General features: G+C 44.3%; 1 protein-coding gene across 3 annotated transcripts in view; it reads right to left on the bottom strand.

Moving 5' to 3' along the window:
• Positions 1–3,367: 3,367 nt before the first annotated feature.
• IL20RB (interleukin 20 receptor subunit beta) overlaps positions 3,368–20,862 on the bottom strand; it is a 42,129-nt gene continuing 24,634 nt past the window's right edge. For 2 of the 3 annotated variants that reach the window (XM_035278439.3, XM_002759583.6), the window contains 4 exons: positions 20,096–20,220; positions 17,546–17,696; positions 14,348–14,490; positions 3,368–5,092 (listed from right to left, as the gene is read on the bottom strand). In XM_035278439.3, the coding sequence (XP_035134330.1) occupies positions 4,982–5,092; positions 14,348–14,490; positions 17,546–17,696; positions 20,096–20,220 (530 nt within the window). In that variant the 3' untranslated portion in view covers positions 3,368–4,981. The remainder of the gene's footprint in view (positions 5,093–14,347; positions 14,491–17,545; positions 17,697–20,095; positions 20,221–20,862) is intronic. The other variant, XM_035278441.3, reaches the window with a different exon arrangement.

The following is a 20,862-nucleotide window of genomic DNA, read 5'->3' on the forward strand; positions in this document are numbered from 1 at the left end:
GTCGCCCAGGGTGGAGTGCAATGGTGCAATCTCCACTCACTGCAACCTCCGCCTCCTGGGTTCCAGAGATTCTCCTGCCCCAGTCTCCCAAGTAGCTGGGACTGCAGGTACCCACCACCTCGCCCAGCTAATTTTTGTATTTTTAGTAGAGAAGGGGTTTCACCATGTTAGTCAGGCTGGTCTTGAACTCCTGATTTCAGGTGATCCGCCCACCTCAGCCTCCCAAAGTGCTGGGATTACAGGCGTGAGCCACCGCACCCGGCCACCGGGCGGGGCAGGGGGGTTATTTAACGTAGTTTGTTGTTGTTGTTGTTGTTATTTTTTCAATGAGGTCCAGTGAAGGAACCGGGAACATGTACCTCCTCCACAATATGAGGATTCATACTTTCGCTCTTGGAGATGTTTGTAGGTCCCTGAGAAGGCTCCTTGCTCAGTTCTTTCTCCAAGGTCCTTAATGGGGTTCTATAACCTGGTCTTGCAAATTCTTGCGGGGGGAGACAAGAAAGATCTGTGTTTTCCTTTTGTGAGCCTCATTCTCCCACCTCTGGCAAGGATACGATTTTCCAGGTTTTGTTATTGTTGCTGAAGAAGCTGGGAGTCCCAGGAGCCAGAAGAAAAAGCTGTAATTTGGGGCCAACTCTAGTGTTCCAATTCCAAATTTCACAGTCTGGGCAGCACCCTGGTTCAACAAGAGCAAGCAGCAGGCTGACTCCTCCCTACTGACCTGTGCCGGGGCTGAGGAACACCCCTGGAAAGTCCGTCTAGTAAAGGGATCCTAGAAACAGGACACACAGAAGGGAAAAAAATATCAAAAACAAAACGTCTATTTCTGAGAGGTAGTGAATGGCAGCGTGTAGGAGAGATCAACAGACAGAGAGAGAGGCCAAGGTCCCAGCAGGGAGGGCGAACCATGGATACAGCGTGAAGCCCCAAATCATGAGCTTGGGACAGATAGACACAGAGCGAGGAGAGGGTGGCTGCTAAATTCTATCTCCACCAATGACAGTGGAAGTTTGTTAAGGACCAAGTCCGTAGAAACTGTGTAACTGAGTTATTATTCTAGGAAACCGGCCTGAGCTTTCCTTTCTTCATCCAGGAAGCCCAAGGAGCTTCATTGCGAGTGGGAACCAAAAAAATTCCAGTACTGACCACAAGGTGACGCCAGACACCCGTGGATGTAATGGGTCTTCCCCTCCTGGTGGGCTCCAGAAGCTGGCGATGGGACCAAGCCCTCCAAATTCAAAGGAAACCGAGAGGTCTGCATCCGCGGAAAGTTACTCTGGTTTAAGAATAATATACAGCACACGGAAAATAAGAAAAAATGTCTTTATTAAAGAGACGGGGAGGGTTGGGCCAGAGACTAGACCAGCAGTCTGCAATCCTTCTGTGAAGGGAACTTAAAAGATTTTTCCACGGAACCCCTTGACAGGACAAGGAGAGCCAAGAGTGGAAAGTCCAGACGTTACGTTAAGGGGCGGAGACGAGCCTTTAGAGAAGAAGAAATGCCTTCTGACTGATGGATTTACATTTACTGGAATTCTTCAGTGACACGATAAACGAGTCAGCAAGCCCAGCAGGATTGAATAACAAGTAGAAATGCATTCTATCAGATTCATCTTCTCTGAGAATGCACTGTGGTAGCTTTGCTCTTGTTTTCAAATGTATGGTATCAATTGTGCCAGCCAATATTCTCCTTCTGGAGCCTATACTGTCCCAACCTCGGCCAGGAGGAGCCCTGTATAGATTGTTCCTCGTGTAATTTTGAATGACCCTTATTTAACGCTTTGCTTTCTGTCCAAAAAAGGTGTAAGTATTCTAGGATCACTGTACCTTTCAACCCCAGGCTGACATGGCATCCACTATTGGTGCCAAGAAACTTTGGCTCCTTTGAGAGAAAATAACACTAGAAACCAAAATCTTAGCATTAAGATGCATTATGGAGGTGACATTTCTCCTGGGCCATTTCAGTGGAAAAAAAAGTCAAAATATTTTTAATGTAATGTTTCATAAAGTCATGACTTCATATTAATATATTCAATTCCATTCCAACAGTGCCCTGTTCTTACTCAAATTGGGAGTCTACAATTAGCCTTCCTTGTCACTAATCCTGATATCTAGATTCCTATCAAAATATACATTATTTACTTGCTTTATCTGATAATAGTTGAAAAAATACCCTGTCAATACGAATAGTATAAATGCTGAATAAAGTTTTTTAGACTACATACACCTAAGGGTTTGTCACCAAGTTACTTTTTTTGTTTTTCTTTTTCACTTTACTTCAACTCAATTTTTCTGGCCACTGTCGCCAAGTTACTTTGTTCTATGATCACCCATGATCTCTCACACCATGTGACTATGTGGGGACTTATCCGACAGATAGTTTTGGGTCCATTGTTTCCATCCACTTTCATTGTGAGGAGGCTGCAACTTCCCCTCAGCCCCTGTTTTCTGCTCTACCTTTTCATTTTACCGTGACTTACAAACGCCCAACATCCTAACTAATTCACTTCATAATAATACTTTGTTATTGTGTTATTACTTTTCCCTTACCCCGTTGGAGTGTAAGCCTCGTGGAGCAGGGGTTTTATTCACTGGACCCTGGCAGTTGTACCCTGAAGGCAGGACTAAGAAGGCTGGGCTTGATTCTGGGGGCCAAGGGGACTCTAGTGGGTCGGGCTGCAAGAGACAGTCTTCACTGAAACAGCAGAAGCCGCTCTAGGCTGCTCCCAGTTACTCATTTCCCCCAACCACCACCACCACCACAAGCACTTCCCCCAATTCCTGCAGGACTCAGTGAGAGGCTATGAAAACAAAGCAAGCCAGCAGTGCTGAGCCTGGGCCCCCAGACTCAGTAACTGGGCAACTGGGCAATTGGAGCTTCTAGGAAAAAAGTGTGGCAGAAAGCTGAGCCTTATGATGAGAAAGCTGTGCCGGCTCCTGGTTTGCCCAGAGAAGTTCCACTTTACAGCTGCGGTCCTGCTGTAATTATGAATCACATTCCTTTTCACTCATGATCTCTCATTGCATTGGAGGGGGGAGGGAGGAGGGCTGGGACTCAGGATAGAAGTGCTCCAGGGCAGAGGGAAATGGTAGAGAAGGCAGTCCCTCCACAAGTGGGGCTTGGCATGGCTGGGGCATCATAAATGCATGTTCAGGACATGGAGAGACAACAGAAGAATCAAGAGAAATTTCTGTATATGTATATATACCAAAAAGCGGATGGGCACTGGGACTAGTTGTGAGAGACTCAAGTAGAGGGAGGTGGGGTCCTTTCTTGGTTCTGGGCCTGGGCTGGGGCAGAAGGATAGTGCCCCTCACCACCCACCATAAGGGGGCAGGAAGAGAGAGGAGGGAGGGCGATGACTGGTAGAGTAATATGGTCTTTGTTTTTGCAAACTGAAAGTGTGTTTCCAGTTCAGGTCAAATATAAAATTAGCACACACTCTAACAGACAACACAGAGAAGCATACAGAATAACAAAGGAAAAGGAGGAACAGGTCTTCAGCGATCTCATGCTCCTGGAGAGACCCCTCCAGGTGGTGAAGGGCTGTGGCCTCTGGAAAACACTCAGTTGATGCGGTTAGACTGTCCCACCACTGGGCTGGCTGGAAAGAGTCCAGGAAGCGGGGATGGAGAGAAGCCAACACAGGCTCCTGAGCTTTGAGAGGGTTAGAAGGCAAGGTGCAGGCCCTGCTCATCAATCCCTTCACCCCTCAACAAGTTTCCTCCCCCCATTCCTTCTCTGCAGTTGGCTCTTTTCTTTACCTGGTAGGGGAAAGGAGTGGGTAGAGGCTTCCAGAGGTGGGTCCTAAATGAGCAGATTAAGAGGGGCTGGGGATACCGTGAGTAAGCTGTCAAGGAAAAGAGGGTCCCCCAGGGATTTCCTGTGGGGTAGGGCCTCCAGGAAAGGCCCAGGATCACCCTGACCAGGTGAGGCTTATGCCAGTTGCCTCAACTGGGGTTCTCATGCAGCCAGAGGCTGGCTCTACCCAGGCAGCCCCAGGTTCTGGACTCCTGGAGCTCCTCCTCCCCGACCCCCAGTCCTCTTGACCAAAGGTGTCCTTTGGAGCCTCTCTGGACTTGAAGTTGACAATGTACCTAGAACTTTAAAGACACTTTTGGGCAGGGTGGCCCCTTTTTATTTGCTAAATTCTGTACTTTAGCAGCTCTACAGGAAAAACATCGCACACATTACTGACTTCTGCATTCTCAGCGCACTGCACACACACATTTCACCTGCTGTCCGCAGTGTGCACACTGTCAACACTTTACAGTAGTTCATGGATCTGCTGTGTTCACACACATCGCATTTTCAGTGTAGCTGTGACCTTCCTCCAGGTCACCTATTGTAGTGCTCGCTGAGCCATTCACCTCTGTACCAGCATTTGGCTTGAAGTGAAATCAACACCATTGCTCCCATTCTTCCTTTTCTCTCAAGGATTCTTCCAGGAACGTGGGCTGTCCAAGCCACCCAGCGTGTAGAGTGTTTGATCATTCTTATCACACATTTGCATCCTGCTCTCCAGAAACACGGAATCAGTCAGACTGTAGTGTCACCAGTTCCCTCGAGCCTCGAAAGTGTAGGATGTATATATGTGTACATGTGTGTATATATGGAGAGAGACTCATGTGTGTGTGTGTGTGTGTGTGTGTGTGTGTGTTTAGCAGGTGTGTAGTTAATTCTTCCATTACAGATGAGAAAACATAGGACCGAAGGAATGAAGTCACTTTTCCCAGGGTTGCTCAGCCAGCAAATGGCAGCCCTCAGCCTAGAGGTCACATCTCCTAACCCCCAGTCAGTGCTCTGTTAGACAAACCAGTCTGCCTCTGATGGATGCTTCTAGATGTGTAGACAACAGGCTCTTCCTACTTCTCTCACCCCTTGTTGGTGGAGGAAAACAGAAACACAACTCATCCCCTCATGGTTTCAATGTCATGCAGACCAGGTTCTCAGCTTCACCTGGGCCCTTCCCCAAGCCTATGAGATCCAGGCCCTAAAGATTTCCTCAGAAGACATCACGGCCATGGCACAGGGATGGACCTCTTCCCTTCTGCAGCTGATTAACTTCTGGGGTGAACTGGTTATTTTCTGAAAAATAATTTTCATTAATATTCATTAGAGGATAGTAGTAGTAATAGTAAAAAAAATTATTAAATTTTTAACTGTTTGATTAATTAATTTCCAAGCAGCAAAACAAAAACCAAAAAACAATTTCAACCCCTCCTCAGATCAGTGGCTTCCAACTTTTGCTAAGATCATCTCCCTGTTCACTACCTACAGTTCCCTTGAAGTCCTGCTTGGTCAGAACTCCTCACTCTAAGACTCTGCCCCACAAAAACCCAAAATGTAATTCTGGTTTAAAAAAAAATTTAAAGGCAGGCTTCATGGCTCACACCTGCCTTGGGAGGCTGAAACAGGCAGACTGCTTGAGCCCAGAAGTTACAGACCAGCCTGGGTAACATAGTGAGGCTCTCTCTCCACAAAAAATAAACTAACCAGGTGTGGTGGTGCATGCCTGTGGTCCCAGCTACTTGTGAGGCTGAGGCAGGAGGATCAGTTGAGCCTGGGAGGTCAAGGCTGCAGTAAGCTCTGAACACGCCACTGCACTCCAGCCTAGGTATGAGAGCCAGACCCTGTCTCAAACACCACAACAAAACACCAGCCATCTTCTACCAGAGAGCTCTGAGAATTATGACCTGGTCTGAGAAGCTTTATGAATGCCACCCAGCATGGTGCCCAATACACAGAGGATGTTCCATAAACGGGAGTCCCTTCCTTACTCATATTTCAGGTTCCCGCCATCTTTTCCCAGTGGCCCCATTACATAATCATTACTAGTTATAAACATGCAGACACCAACTTTTCAAGTGGACTCTCACACCTGTTACTCACCTGCTCACCTCTGCCAAAATCTCTAGGTTCTTCTACAATTATCTCTCTCAGCCCTTCCCCTCATCACTCCCAAGGGTAACACATGGGCACGAACAGGCTCAATGGTTTCCTCCACCTCAGTTCCCTAGGAGACATCAGCTTCATTGAGCCAGTCTTCCTTCGTCCTTATTTGCAAAGAGGCAGCTACAGAGGCTCGTTCTTAGTGTCCCTGGGCAAATGCCAACAGGAAAACACAATGCACACACAGCACTCACTAAGCCTGAGTGTGAAGCCCATGACTTGCTGCTGTGGTCAAGTTCTCAGGACGCTCACTCCCTACATCTGCATTGGTCATACTTTATTTTTATTTATTTATTTATTTTTAAGACAGAGTTTCTCTCTTGTCGCCTAGGCTGGAGTGCTGTGGCACGATCTGGCTCACTGCAACCTCTGCCTCCCAGGTTCAAGCGATTCTCCTGCCTCAGCCTCCTGAGTAGCTGGGATTACAGGCATACGCCACCACACTGGCTAATTTTGTATTTTTAGTAGAGACAGGGTTTCTCCATGTTAGTCAGGCTGGTCTGGAACTCCCAACCTCAGGTTATCCGCCCACCTCGGCCTCCCAAAGGCATGAGCCACCACACCCGGCCATACTTGATTATTTTTTAAATTCCAGAACAGTGCTGTCCAATAGAAATATAATGTGAGCCACATATGCAATTTTTTAAATCTAGTAGCACATTTTTAAAAGTAAAAAGAAACAGGTAGAACTAATTTTAATAATACATTTTATTTAACAAAAAATCCAAAATATCATTTTAACATGTCACTTAAAAATGACAGAAGGCAAGGCGCGGTGGCTCACGCCTGTAATCCCAGCACTTTGGGAGGATGAGACGGGCAGATCACAAGGTCAAGAGATCAAGACCATCCTGGCCAACATGGTGAAACCCCGTCTCTACTAAAAAATATAAAAATTAGCTGGGCGTGGTGGTGCGCACCTGTAGTCCCACAGCTACTCAGGAGGCTGAGGCAGGAGAATTGCTTGAACCCGGGAGGCGGAGGTTGCAGTGAGCCAAGATCACACCACTGTACTCCAGCCTGGCGTCTGGCAACAAAGCAAGACTCTGTCTCAAAAAAAAATTTTTTTTTAAATGACAGAAATATTTTATATTCTTGTTTTATTCTGTCTTCAAAATCCATTCTGTGTTTTTTATTTATGATGCATCTCAATTTGGATGAGCCACGTTTCTGTGTCTAACAGTCACATATGACCAGTGGCTGCTGTATTGGACAGTGCAGCTCTAGCACATTAAAGTTAAACAAACAGCAAAATCTCAGAATTTTGGAAGGTGCAAAACTGTGGTCCCACAGTTTAGAACTAATTTTGAAGCAACGCTGGGCAGATTTGTAAAATTTAAATTCATTTTTAACATTTAAAAATCAAGAGATCCCATACAAATCTGGATTTCTGGGCTTCTCGTTTAAAACCTGGAGATCTGGCAGCAGGGGCTCACACTTCCTCTTGCTAGCAACCTGCTGTCACTGAGAAGATGAAATATATTTGCCATGATCCCCAACCCCCTCCCTGTTGAGCTCCATTCATTGCACTGCACATTCTCTCCTTTTTCTTTTATTTTTCTTCTTTCCAGTACCCATGTGGACTCAGAGGCATCTGAATTGACAAACTCCACTTTCTGTGAAGCATGCAAGGTCATACTTGGATGGTTCACTGAAGAATTACTAATCTGGGCCATCTTTATGCTTGCTACCCACATTACAGTAGAATGTGACACAAAAGGAGAAAGAATAAAGTGAGTCACAGGAAGGAAACAGAGACCTTTTAGCACCAAAGCACCCATGTCCATGAAGCAATTATGGAAGAAAGACGAGGAAAATAAACTATATTTTTCAACGGAGAATATATACTTGGCAGAATTAATATAATTTTCCTTGCATATATAGTTTTGCTTTAGACTGTTAACTTGGTGATATAAACTTTAATGGAAAAAATTCTTAATGTCATATTTCAGAGAACAACCATCACCTACTATAAAATTTTAGATGCAAACACAAAATGTTTCCGATTTAAACACAAACTCAGTAGACCTTTTTGAAGAATTGTCAGGGATTTCTGATTGGTAATTTTCCATGGTTTAGTTGGAAAGATGAGTTGACTTTGCAAGGATGACTAGAAATCACTTTTTAATAGTTTGGAGAATTATCTGTAAGAAACACAAATGTAGAAATGCAGCTAGGCTATGCCAAAGTCATGGCGGAGAGAGGGGAGGTGTCCATGTTGATTCACAGCTCAAGAATGTGTTTGGGATTTAACAGACACTAGTGATCTGTCTCTCACACAGCACTGTGGGGAAATTTGTCCACTTTAAAAATCTTGGAGTGAAAGAAGAATAAAAGTTAAAAGCCTTACGGAAGGGAATGCACGTAGGAACAGACATCAGAATGATGTAGGAAAAATAGTAACAGAGAACAAGGAAGCAAAAGGTAGTCGAGTGTGGTGATGTCTATCTGCCATGGATGAAATTGGTCATACTGTCATAGAGTCTTCCAGCCTCTGGTCTCATCTAAGCTATTTCGTTTCCTCTAAAAGCTGATTTTAGGGTGTGGCTCAAGATGCGTCAGGATTCTCAGGAGATCTTACCAGTTGAGGACTCTTCTTGTGTACCTGAAATCCTGTAAGTTATTGACCCTTTACATGGTTCTTTCCCTGTTCCTCACTAACAAGGCACTGGGTCTTGGAAAGATCTTCTATCAAGGGTAGGGAGAAAAACTCTTCTATCCCCCTGATAGAATTAGAAGAGAAAAAAATAAGAGAGACTGAGGGTAAGCATGGGCAGCAGAGTTAAGAGAGAAATCACAACAGAAGACCACCTGGTGGAGCCCAGAAGAGGAAGGCTGAGCTTTTTACCATTTTGAAAAAGAGGCGCTATTGACATGCCTCAGCCAGAAATGCTCCCTACCATTACCATTGCTTTGGATTCGATCGAGGAATTCCTCTTTTATTGCAGTGTTCTACTTCTACTTATGTCAGAAAAGTACCAATCCGACCTCCTCACAAACCAACTTTTAAACCAACACTCCTCACAAACAACTTTTAAAACTGACCCAAATATTAAAAACAGATTCCTAAAGCATGGTAGAGCAACTGAAAGTTCATGCTTGGAAGAAGAGAATGTCACCCGATGAGTTTCCCATTTTTCACAGCTCCTTGCCTGAAGGCAAGTCCCACCTGGTGCCGTAAAGAGTCACAGTCTTACTGTTTTTAAAAAGCCAAAACACAGACTGGTGCCAACCCAGAAGTTAGAAAGTAAGAGGAAAAACATCCCAAAAAGGAGAGAGCCAGAAAAGGGAAGCTACAAATTTTGTACATAAATTCTGCCCAAATCTCTGATTGACCTTTGAACTGTGTGAGCTGCCGGTGTGGGGAAAGCGCCTACCAGTCTTTCTAAGGCTAAACAGTCTAATCAACATCAACTGCCTAATGCACAGGAGACCAAAGTTGAGTCTTTCATCCAAACCCACTGCTTACTGAAGCAAACAAACGAAAAAAAAAAAAAATCAATAGTTTTTAGAGGAACATAACAGAATCCAAAATCTCTATAACATATTGTTGACTGTATCCAGACTATAATCCAAAATCACTAGACATACAAAATGTAGGAAAATGTGACCTATACCAAATAAAAAACAATCAATAGAGGCCAACCTTGACATGACTCACCTAGTGAAATTAGCAAAGATTTTAAAGTAAAGCAGACAAAGGCATTAAACTTATGCTCAAAGACATAGAAAAAAATATCCTCATAATAAATGAGCAAATAGAAAATCTCAGCAGAAATATACTATAAAAAAGAAACAAATAGAAATTCTAGAATTGAAAAATATAATATCTGAAATTTAAATATGAAATTCACTAGATGTGCCTAAAATCAGACTGGTGATAACAGAAGAGTCAGTGAGCAAGAAGATAGGTTAATAAAATTATTCAATCTGAAGAATAAAGAAGAAGAAAATAAGTTTTTTTATAAAAATAAATGGAGCTTCAGGAATCAATGGAGACAATATCTGAAGGTCTAACATAAATAAAATTGGACTCACAGAAGGGGAGAAGAGAATGAGATTAAAAAAAAAACGACTAAAGAAATATGGGCTGGGAGCAGTGGCTCATGTCTATAAGCCCAACACTTTGGGAGGCCAAGGCAGAAGAATACCACTTGAGCCCAGGAGTTCCACACCAGCCTGGGCAACATAGGGAGAACGCCATCTCTGCAAAAAATAAAATAATTAGCCATGGCCAGGTGCAGTGGTTCATGCCTATAATCCCAGCATGTTGGGAGGCCAAGACAAGAGGATTGCTTGAGCTCAGGAGTTCAAGACCAACCTGGACAACATAGCAAGACTCTGTTTCTATCTAAAATTTAGAAACTAGCTGGTTGCAGTGTCACATGCCTATAGTCCCAGCTACTCAAGAGGCTGAAGTGGGAGAATCACTTGAACCCAGAAGGTTGAGGCTGCAGTGAGCCATGATCACACCACTGCACTGTAGCCTGGGTGGCAGAGTGAGGTCCGGTTTCTAAAAAAATTGCTGAAACTTTTCCAAATTGTTGCTTTAAAATATATACATTTACAGATTCAAGAAGCTCGATATACTATAAGCAAGATAAATATAACACAAACCCCATCTAGGCATGTTATAATTTAACAGGTGAAACCAATGGTAATTTAAAAGCAGCAAGAGAAAGAGAACACATTTCACATAGGGGAACTATGTTAAAAAAAAAATAATGGCTGTTTTCTTATCAGATACAATGCAAGCTAGAAGACAATTAAACAATACCTTTAAAGTAGTAAGAGAGCTGGGTGCAGTGGCTCTTACCACTGTAAATCCCAGCACTTTGGGTGGCCAAGCGAGAGGATTGCTTGAGCCCAGGAGTTTCAGACCAGCCTGGGCAACATAGCAAGATCCTGTCTCTGTTAAAATAAAATTTTATTATTTTTGAAATGTTGTAATTAATATTTAAAATAAAAATAAAGTAGTAAGAAAAAAATATTGTCAACCAAGAATCCAGCAAAAATATCCTTCAAGAATGAAAGCAAAAGAAAAACATTTTCAGATAAAAGAAATCTAAGAGAATTTGTCACTAGCAGATCTATATTACTAAACCTATAACAAAAAAAAAAAGAAAGGAAGTTTTATAAAATAACAGGAAGCCATACCAGATGGAAATGCAGATCTCAGAAAAGAAGAAAGCGTTCCAGAAATGGTAAATATGTAGGTAAATATAAAAGATTATTTTAAATACCTTTAGAATATATATAACTTTGTAAAGCCAAGATTACTCCAAGATTCTTACATTTCACGTGAAATGATATAATGTTAATTCTAAGTAGAGCATGAAAAGTTAAGAATATGTATATTGCAACTCCTAGGACAATCATGAAAACACAATTTGAAGAAGAATAACTAAAAAGTCACTAAAGTGAAATTCAAAAAAATTATAACCCAAAAAGAGGCATAAAAAGAAGAACAGAGGGGAAAAAAAAAAGAAAAAGAAAAACCAAAAACAGAAGAAAGAGAAAATAAAATCGTGGACCTAAATTCAACCATATCATTATATTAAATGTTAATGGAGGCTGGGCACAGTGGCTCACACCTGTAATCTCAACACTAGGAGGCCAAGGCAAGTGGATCACCTGAGGTTAAGAGTTCAAGACAAGCCTGGCCAATATATTGAAACCCCATTTCTACTAAAATACAAAAATTAGCCAGGTGTGGTGGCATGTACCTGTAGCCCCAGCTACTCAGGAGGCTGAGACAGGAGAACTGCTTAAACCTGGGAGGCAGAGGTTACAGTGAGCCAAGATCATGCCACTGCACTCTGGCATGGGTAACAGAGCGAGTCTCTATCTCAAAAAAAAAAAAAAGCTAATGGACTAAAAATACCAATTTAAAAGTAGAGATTGTCAGAATGGATTTATGCCAAAAAATAATAACAGAAAAGACTATATGCTGTCTATAAGAGACACACCTTAAATATGAATGTACAGATAGCTTTAAAGTAAAAATATGTCAAAAAAAAAGATATACCAAACAAACAGCAAAAGCAAAGAAAGGGTATACTGATATCACACTAAGGAATATTATCAGAGATAAAGAAAAACGTATCATAATGATAAAAGACTCCATTACTCGAGAAATCATAACAAGATATGAATACATTTAAATGTCAAAATGTGAACATTCTTAAAACAGAGCCTCAAAATAGGTAAGGAAATTTTGACATAAAGAGAGAGACAGGCCAGGTGCAGTGGCTCACGTCTGTAATGCCAGCACTTTGGGAGGCCAAGGTGGACGGATCACCTGAGGTCAGGAGTGTGAGACCAGCCTGGCCAATATGGTGAAACCTATTAAAAATACAAAAGTTAGCCAGGCGTGGTGGCAAGCACCTGTAATCCCAGTTACTCAGGAGGCTAAGGCAAGAGAATTGCTTGAACCAGGGAGGTGGAGGTTGCAATGAGCTGAGATTCCGCAACTGTACCCTAGCCTGGGTGACAACAGTGAAACTCTATCTCAAAAAAAATAGAGAGAGAGAGAGAGAGAAACAGACACACCAGCACTCATAGTGGCACTCAGATATCCTACTCTCCATATTAAACAACTATACAAAAAAATAATGACAAAGATGATCTGAACAATACCATGAAACATTTGACCTAATCGATATTTATAAAACGCTTCCCCAATAACTGCAGAATACAGATCCTTTTATGCTTCAAGGTACTTTGGGGCCCTCAAGTTCTTGCTGAAGGATAACAAAGGCCCACCCTGCTCCTCTGTGTTTGATACATCCCATTGCCTTTATGCAGAGCAGTAAGCCATTCAGTCATTCAGAGAAGGATGGAGGGAGGAACTGATCAAAAGGACACTTTTAAGCTTTATGACAAGAAATGAGTCAATAAATATAAAGCCTTAGAACAGTATCTGGCACTTAGCCCTGTACTAGTATCAGCTAAAGTCATTACAACTACCTGGAAGTATGGGAGAGAAGGGAGATCTGGCATTAGGACAACAGAGTGGAGGGGTGTCCTAAAGACTGAATTATAGGGAGAGTTATTCCTCCTGTGTAGGGAGAGAAAGCAGGGCCACAGAGCTGTCACAAGAATGACTCCTTTCTTTTTGTTTGTTCGTTTGTTTGTTTGTTTGTTTTTTGAGATGGAGTTTTGCTCTTATTGCCTTTGCCCGGGCTGGAGTGCAATGGCGTGATCTCGGCTCACTGCCACCTCTGCCTCCCAGGTTCAAGTGATTCTCCTGACTCAGTCTCCTGAGTATCTGGGATTACAGGCATTAGATACCACACCTGGCTAATTTTTTGTATTTTTAGTAGAGATTGGGTTTCATCATCTTGGCCAGGCTGGTCTTGAACTCCTGACCTCATGATCCACCCGCCTCAGCCTCCCAAAATGCTGGGATTACAGGCGTGAGCCACAGCACCCGGCCAAGAATGACTCCTTTCAGAGTGACTCCAGGCTGATAAGGAGCTGTGGGCATGTATAAGCTGCAGGTAGTTCTGGTTTTAGTTGCTTTCCAGAAGTTGACACTGGCTGCCTCCTCCCAGGAGAGAACTGTGAGAATTCCCTAGGGTGACAGGGATGGAGCTTTTTTATTTCGTTTTTGTTATTTTTGTTTTGTTGCACGGTTTTGTGTGGTTGAGGTCTGGGGGCTGGGGGGAAACATCTGGGGAGGTAGCCAGAGAATATCGGGGAGCTGTTGGAGGCCTGCTTTTGCGTTTCCCCCACCACAGCATGGGTGTATGGGTCCTATACCCACTGGAGAGACCCAGACCTGTGATCCAGGACCCTCAGGAGTAAGATAAGAATTCTGGCCTTATGAGGATCTGAGAATACAGGTAAGGTTCCCTAACCTCAGGCAGTCACTGTGAAGGTCCAGATTGCTGTCCCTTCACCACCCCACCCTACCCCACCAAGATCAAAGCACAGTCCATGCCTCCCACATACATCTTCTTCACTCTGAACAATGAGGCTTTGGCATGTGAATTGAGTGAGTTGTATTGAAACAGGTCATTGGGTGTGGTTGCTGTTACAATTGGAAGAGGCCAAGATGCTCAGCAGGCCAGTCTGGAAGGGTAAGACCGTGCAGGACTCCTGCGATACTGAGCATCCTGGGCTGGGTAACACATCTTCTCTCTTTGCCATCCCAGGTCCTGGAAGAAAGCAGAGGTGACCTGCTTCAGGGAGGCCACCACGCTCTGGAGAAAGGAGATTTATTCCAGTGCCTCTAGTTAGAAGTGAAGTCTTTTACAAGTATTCCTCTCCCCTCTCTGTGGAGATGCCTATAATCCCACCATGGAAATATGTGCTTATGCCCAATTGAGGCCCAAACTACATCTGGTCAATGTCACACTGAAAGAAATAAAGAACTAGATCTATTACCAAGGTGTCTGGGAGGACCACCATGGGGCAACAGGAGTACTGGAGCAGCTGGCCCATTTTCCAGATGAACAGTGGCACGACCACAAGGATCAGCATGAAGCCAACAAAGGCAAAAAGGGCCAGTGCCAGAGGAATGACCTCTCCTGGAAACAAAAGATAAAAACAGGCTTAGAAAACAGCAGTGAAGATTAAATCTCCAATCCTGAGACCACCCCGCCCCCAGTTTCCTGGAGTTGACTCTGCACATTGACCAAGACGGCAGATACCAAGATCCTGAGATTTGATGTGTGCTTTAGTGACCAAAATTACCACCATTAAAAGCATTTTTCTAGAATCCAGATTAAGGCATGGCTTCCAGAACGCCCAGGGAAGATGAAAATCTTTTTCTTGTGACATGAAAGGGAGGAGCATCATGTGTGAAGCCAATAGCTGTGTTAGCACGTACCTTGGCACCACTGCCAGTAGGAAGGCAGAGTGCCAGGCCCTGGACAGGATGAGTGGGAGGTACTGAAAGAGAACAGCGCAGAATGGGGCTGGGCGGTAACTCGAAACAAAGTGTGTTTCACAATTCACTCTTGGCATTGATTCATGTTATAGAGGAAATGGTTCAGAAAACAGTCAGATAATAACTACAAGATATGAAGCCCCCATTTTGTGTGCTAGGATTACTATGGCCTTCCAGAACTATGCTAGGGACTGGACATGTAGTTGCTTGTACTTCAAAATGAGTGTGAGTATCCCTGCTTTTATAGAAGAGGAATCTATGCTCAGAATGGCTAAGTGACCTACCCCAGGTCACCCAGGTAGGACTGGCTCTGAAGCTCATAGTCATTCTACCAATAAATGTAGCAGAAAAGGTTAGATCTGAGCATCTGGAGATTTGGAAGAGGGGACAGGTTATTTTCCCATCTCTCTGTTCTGTGTAACCTTGAGCAACTCAATTAGCCTCTCTGGCCCAGGTTACTCACCTGCAATGTGAAGGGTAGCCCAGCCAATGAGACTGGAATAGCTGGTGGACTTGTGGCTAGGGGCACTGTATATTATTTCAATGGTTTTGGAAAATATTTGGGGGGTACACATCAAGATATACACAAATGTTCATACCCTTTCGTCCACTCCTGCGATATATTTTTTTTAATTTTTGAAGGTATATAGTAGGCATATATAGTTATGGGGTACATGAGATGTTTTCAGACAGTCATGCAATGTAAAATAAGCACATCATGGAGAATAGGGCAGCCATCCCCTCAATCATTTATCTTTCAGGTTACAAACAGTTCAATTACACTCTTCAGGTTATTTTAAAATACACATTAGGTTATTGTTGACTATAGTCAACCCTGTTGCTATCAAATAGTAGGTCTTATTCATTCTTTCTGGTTTTTTTGTGCCTATATCCCCATTTCTCCCCAACTCCTGAAATTTTAATTCCAAAAACTAATTCCAAGGAAGGAATCAATTATATACATCAGTTCTTAGCAACATCTGAACTAGAGCAACAGCCTTTCATTTACATATATTGACATATACACATGCATTGGGTTTTGTTTGTGTTTTGGGGGTTTGTTTGTTTGTTTGTTTTTGAGACTGAGTCTCGCTCTGCCATCCAGACTGGAGTGCAGTGGCACAGTCTTTGCTCACTGCAACTTCTGCCTCCTTGGTTCAAGCAATTTTCATGCCTCAGCTTCCTAGTAGCTGAAATTACAGGCATGCACCACCACGCCTGGCTAATTTTTGTATTTTTAGTAGAGACAGAGTTTCACCACATTCGTCAGGCTGGTCTCAAACTCCTGACCTTAGGTGATCCACCTGCCTCCCAAAGTGCTGGCATTAGAGGCGTGAGCCACCACACCCGGCCCTTTAAAAATGAGGTAGATCCATACGTATTGACATGAAAAGATGTTCCCAGTATACTACTGAGTGAAGACAAGCCAAGTATAGAGTAGTAGGTACAATATCATCCCATCTGTGTATGTGAGCATTGGTATCACACAGATAACTCCTGGAAGATTAAACGTCAAACTCACCAAAGGAAACCTCCGGAGTGGTGTGCAGGAGAATGGAGCACACTTACTTACCTCTTTATTTATTTATTTATTTATTAACATGAGACAAGGTCTCACTAAGTTGCCCAAGCTGGTGTTGAACTCCTGGGCTCAAGCAATCCTTCTGCCTTGGCCTCCCAAAGTGCCAGGATTATAGGTGTGAGCCACCGTGCCTGGCCCTACTTTTTACTTTACATGCTTTGGTGTTTGGATTGTCAAGCAAACTTGACTTGTACGATTTCAAAAAGTAGTGTAAAATGGTAATCAAGAAATCTACATGAAAAACGTTATGGATATGATACTTGTGAAAAAGCAGGCACAAAATGTGTATGTTATAGAACTACAGCATGTGCCTACACATGGCAGTGACTGAAGGATGATGCCCTGAATGAGCCGTGTGTGGTGGTTCACACCTATAATCTCAGCCCTTTGGGAGGCCATGGCCCAGGCAACACAGCAAGACCCTGTCTGTACATACAAAATAAATTGTTTTAGAAAGAAAAATAAGTAAATACATGTACTACATATTTAAGATGATGATTAGTCTTTTAAAAAAGATAATAGCTCATTTTTAAAGACTAAAAGCTACACAAAAAAATGTAACTAGTGATGTTTGAGTGACAGATCATGGGATGTAGGGTCTTGTTCGGTTTTGCTTCTTTTCAAAGTGTTTTTAAACATTGTAGGTTTTCTGACTTTAAAATATTCAAGAGAAACAAGTAATTCAAACAAGAGGATTCTCTAGACTTTCCCTAAGGTCCCTTCCAGGTGAAAAAAGCTGTGGTGTTATACAATGTGGGCCACAGTCTTCAGAGGGTCCGAGGTCTGACCCTCTGAAGCCTGTGGCTGCCTCTCCTGCAGCAGGCTCTGATTCACAGGTAGTAACCATCTGGTAAACCAGTCTTGCAACATCTGGCCCCCAGGCCTAGGAAACTTTAAGGGGGAAAGTGTTTCAGACAGCTGCTTGAATAACCAGCCCCAGGGTGGACTCCTGCCTCTAGGGGAATCAGAGTGACATGCATACTTTCACCACAGGAACCTACCCAGCCTGTGAGGCAGGTCAGTGAACCAAAGGAACCCAGCAGGCCTCTGAGATATGCCAGGAGGGGCTATCACCTGTGCAGGGCTCGAGAGAGAGAGAAGCCATCCTTACCTTGCACCTCCACACATTCAGTCTGGCTGAAGGCGCTGTACCTCCCAATGGCCTTCACAAATGTCTGGGCCTTCACACAGTATGCAGCCCATGGCTCCATGGTTTCCAGGTGCACTGGAATACCCCCACTCCTCACCATTTTGACATGTTCCTTTGGGAGACCAGAAAACACAGTTAAACACAGAAAACACAGGGTACGGTGGCTCACACCTGTAATCCCAACACTTTGGGAAGCCGGGGTGGGAAGATCATCTGAGGTCAGGAGTTCAAGACCAGTCTGGACAACATGGTGAAAGCCTATCTCTACTAAATATACAAAATTAGCTGGGCATGGTGGTGGGCACCTATAATCCCAGATACTCAGAAGGCTGAGACAGGAGAATCACTTGAACCCAAGAGGCAGAAGTTGCAGTGAGCCAAGATCATGCCACTGCACTCCAGCTTGGGCTATAGAGCAAGACACTGTCTCAAAAAAAAAAAAAAAAGAGAGAGAGAGAAAAAGAAAACACAGTTATTCCCAGAAGGCAGCAGAACTAGAAAGGGCAAAAAGTGCCAGGGAAGGAAAGTTGCAGATACTTCCTTTCTGGATGCACACAAATGTCCCCTCTCACTTATGCATGCATTCATTCAGGCACTCATTCATTCAATCATATTTATTAAGCACCTACTATGTGCTAGGCACTACTCTAGGCACAGGGACCTAGCATTGAACAAAATGGACAAAGTCTTCACTCTCACAGAGCTTACATGGGGTGAGACAGACAATAAAAAAAAATAAACTTCAGGTGGTGATAACGGCTGTGAAGGAAAAAGCAAAGCAAAGAGATGGTGATGAGGAGGCACCATTCTAAACAGAGTGGTTAGAGAAGCCTTGTCTGATAGGGTAACATTTACACAGAGACATGAAGGTTGAAAATATGACTTGAGCAGGGGCTTGGCATGGCCATTGCTGCCAGGGAATCAGTGCAGTGGAGCCATGGGCAGCACCTCCTCACTCATCCACCCATCTGTCCATCCATCTGTTCACGCTTCCACCTCCATGCCCCTCCCTGAAGCTGTGCTCTACATCTGAGCCTGTGGAGGCTTGCCTGGACCAAGCCCAGATGACTCAGGGTACATGCTCCTTTCTTAGCCCTGGCCCTACCGGTTACCAAGGGTGGGGACTGGGCTCCATCCCAGTGAATCTGAGGGAGCTGCATGCTTCCTCCTGCTCAGGCCCTGACCTATCCCCAACACTACTACATCTTCCTGGCTGGCAATGTCATATTCTACAGTGGGGCCTTTCCGAGCAGGGGTAAATACTGGAACCCAGTTTTATACCTGTCCACACCACCTTTCATGGAAGCTACCCAACCTACAGCCCTTGTTGAATGGGTGGTGGGGCACGTGCTCTGAGTCCAGACACTGCTATAAGATCAAGGGTACTCTTGGCCTGAGAAGGGTCCAATCAGGGGTGAGCTGGCTACCAGAAACCCCTGAAGCTTGGCCTGATAAGACAAGCAAGACCAACTGGATTCTTCTGAGGATTTGGTCTTGGGAAACTGAAGACCGAGAGCAAGAAGCAGGGACAAAGGAGAGAGGACCCAGTGAGGAGGAGTCGGGCCTGAGAGGCTTTTAGGGGGCTCAGGGGCACATCATAGGCATGAATAGGAAGCATTGATGAGGGAATCACAGCCTGGAATAAGCTGGGAAGGGGCCACAGAAAATGTGCAAGAGGGGGCACCAACCAGAGAGGAGCAAGGGCCATGGCTAAGTTAGGCTGCAGCCTGGCCCTGTGCCAGCTCTGTTCATAGATCTGTGAGAGCCCCTTATTGCACTGTATTAATCCTTGTGATAAAGCTTATCTTTGCTTGTGCTACCTGGAGTGGGTCCCTAAGCTTTGTCACCATATCAGCTTGGACAGAGGCTCCACAGGTCGGAGTGTCCCCTGGTTCCTGCTCATGCTCCACTCCTTGTACTGCTGCTGCTTGTCTGGCTATTCTCTCTGTGAAGGTTGGCCTCCCACCTATCCCAGGCTGTAGCACCCTTCCAAAGAAGAGGGCAGCACACCACCTGGGCATTCTGCATGGCCCACCTGCTCATAGTTAGATGGGTTTACTCATAAGCAGCTCCTGGCTCCTGCCTCCCGCCTCTACCTCTGCACCTTGCCAAGATATGTACCCTCAGAAGGTTTGTACCAGCCTTGTGTGCTTTTGAAATCATCCTGTTGATCTAGAAACCCTGACTGCTGCTCCTATATGGCTGAGGAGATGAGCTGAGGAGGGAGAAAAAAATTCATTGAAAAGATATTGTGGGTCCAACTAGGTTAGAGTTTAGGGGGCAGCCCCACACTTCAGCAGATCTGGCCTGGAAAGATTCCCAGCCAAGGCATGGAATGGACCAAGGCAGTTCTTTGGAGAAGAGGCTGATGGGATGGTCAACATACTCTAATCTTTTGCACACTTCGCCCAGGACAGCTCATCCCTAGGCCACCAGCTTCCCTTGCTCACCCTCAGAGATCTGTGCTTTCTTCATGGAAGCCTGACCCAAAGGCCAGGGCTAGAGTCTCACCTCGGCACCAGGCTCCCTCCTCCAGTAGGCCACAAGGAACTCAAACTGGGGCCCCAGGTCCTCCAGCTTAATAACCAGGTGGAAGCCATCCTTGGTGATCTCCATCCCAGGTGGGGTAAGGATGGCTGTTGGCAAGATAACAGGAGAGTCAAAGCCAGTCCCAGACAAGACTGATTTCCCTGGAACACAATGACCGTGTCATTGGTGGAAATATGTCAGTCTCTGTAGGGAAGGGAGGGAGTCAGCTGTAGCTTCAAGCACATGGAAACATGTACAGAAATACTCTCATCTACTCAGCAGGTGCTCAGTAAATGCTTTTTGAGTGATGAATGAATGAAAAAACAAATGATAAATACTATAATTCTCTTCCTTTTTAATCCTTTAACTATAACAAAGTCCACTTTTCCTTCTCCAGGAGGCACATATACACAAGAAAAGTGATTAAAAACTCCAGTAAACATTATCTCTTGCTCTTTTAAAATTTTATGATCCATGCCCCTCCTCCCACCACTTTTTCAGCAGAAATTGCTCCTCACTTTGGCTCATCCAAGTGAGCAGATGCAATTTTTTAATGCTTGCCAAATGCCTATATGAGCTCAGGTCTATACTGAACAGTCAGGCCCAGTCTTTGCCCCTTAGGAATGAGCATTCCTGGCAGAGGCACATGCATTCCCACAACTCACATAGATCTGTGGCATGAATTGGCTACTGATAAGTTTGACATATCAGCAGATCAGCAGCCTGTGAATGGGTTGGCCATTCTATTC

Source organism: Callithrix jacchus, chromosome 17 (assembly GCF_049354715.1).
Source record: "Callithrix jacchus isolate 240 chromosome 17, calJac240_pri, whole genome shotgun sequence".
In the NCBI taxonomy this organism is placed as follows: domain Eukaryota; kingdom Metazoa; phylum Chordata; class Mammalia; order Primates; family Cebidae; genus Callithrix; species Callithrix jacchus.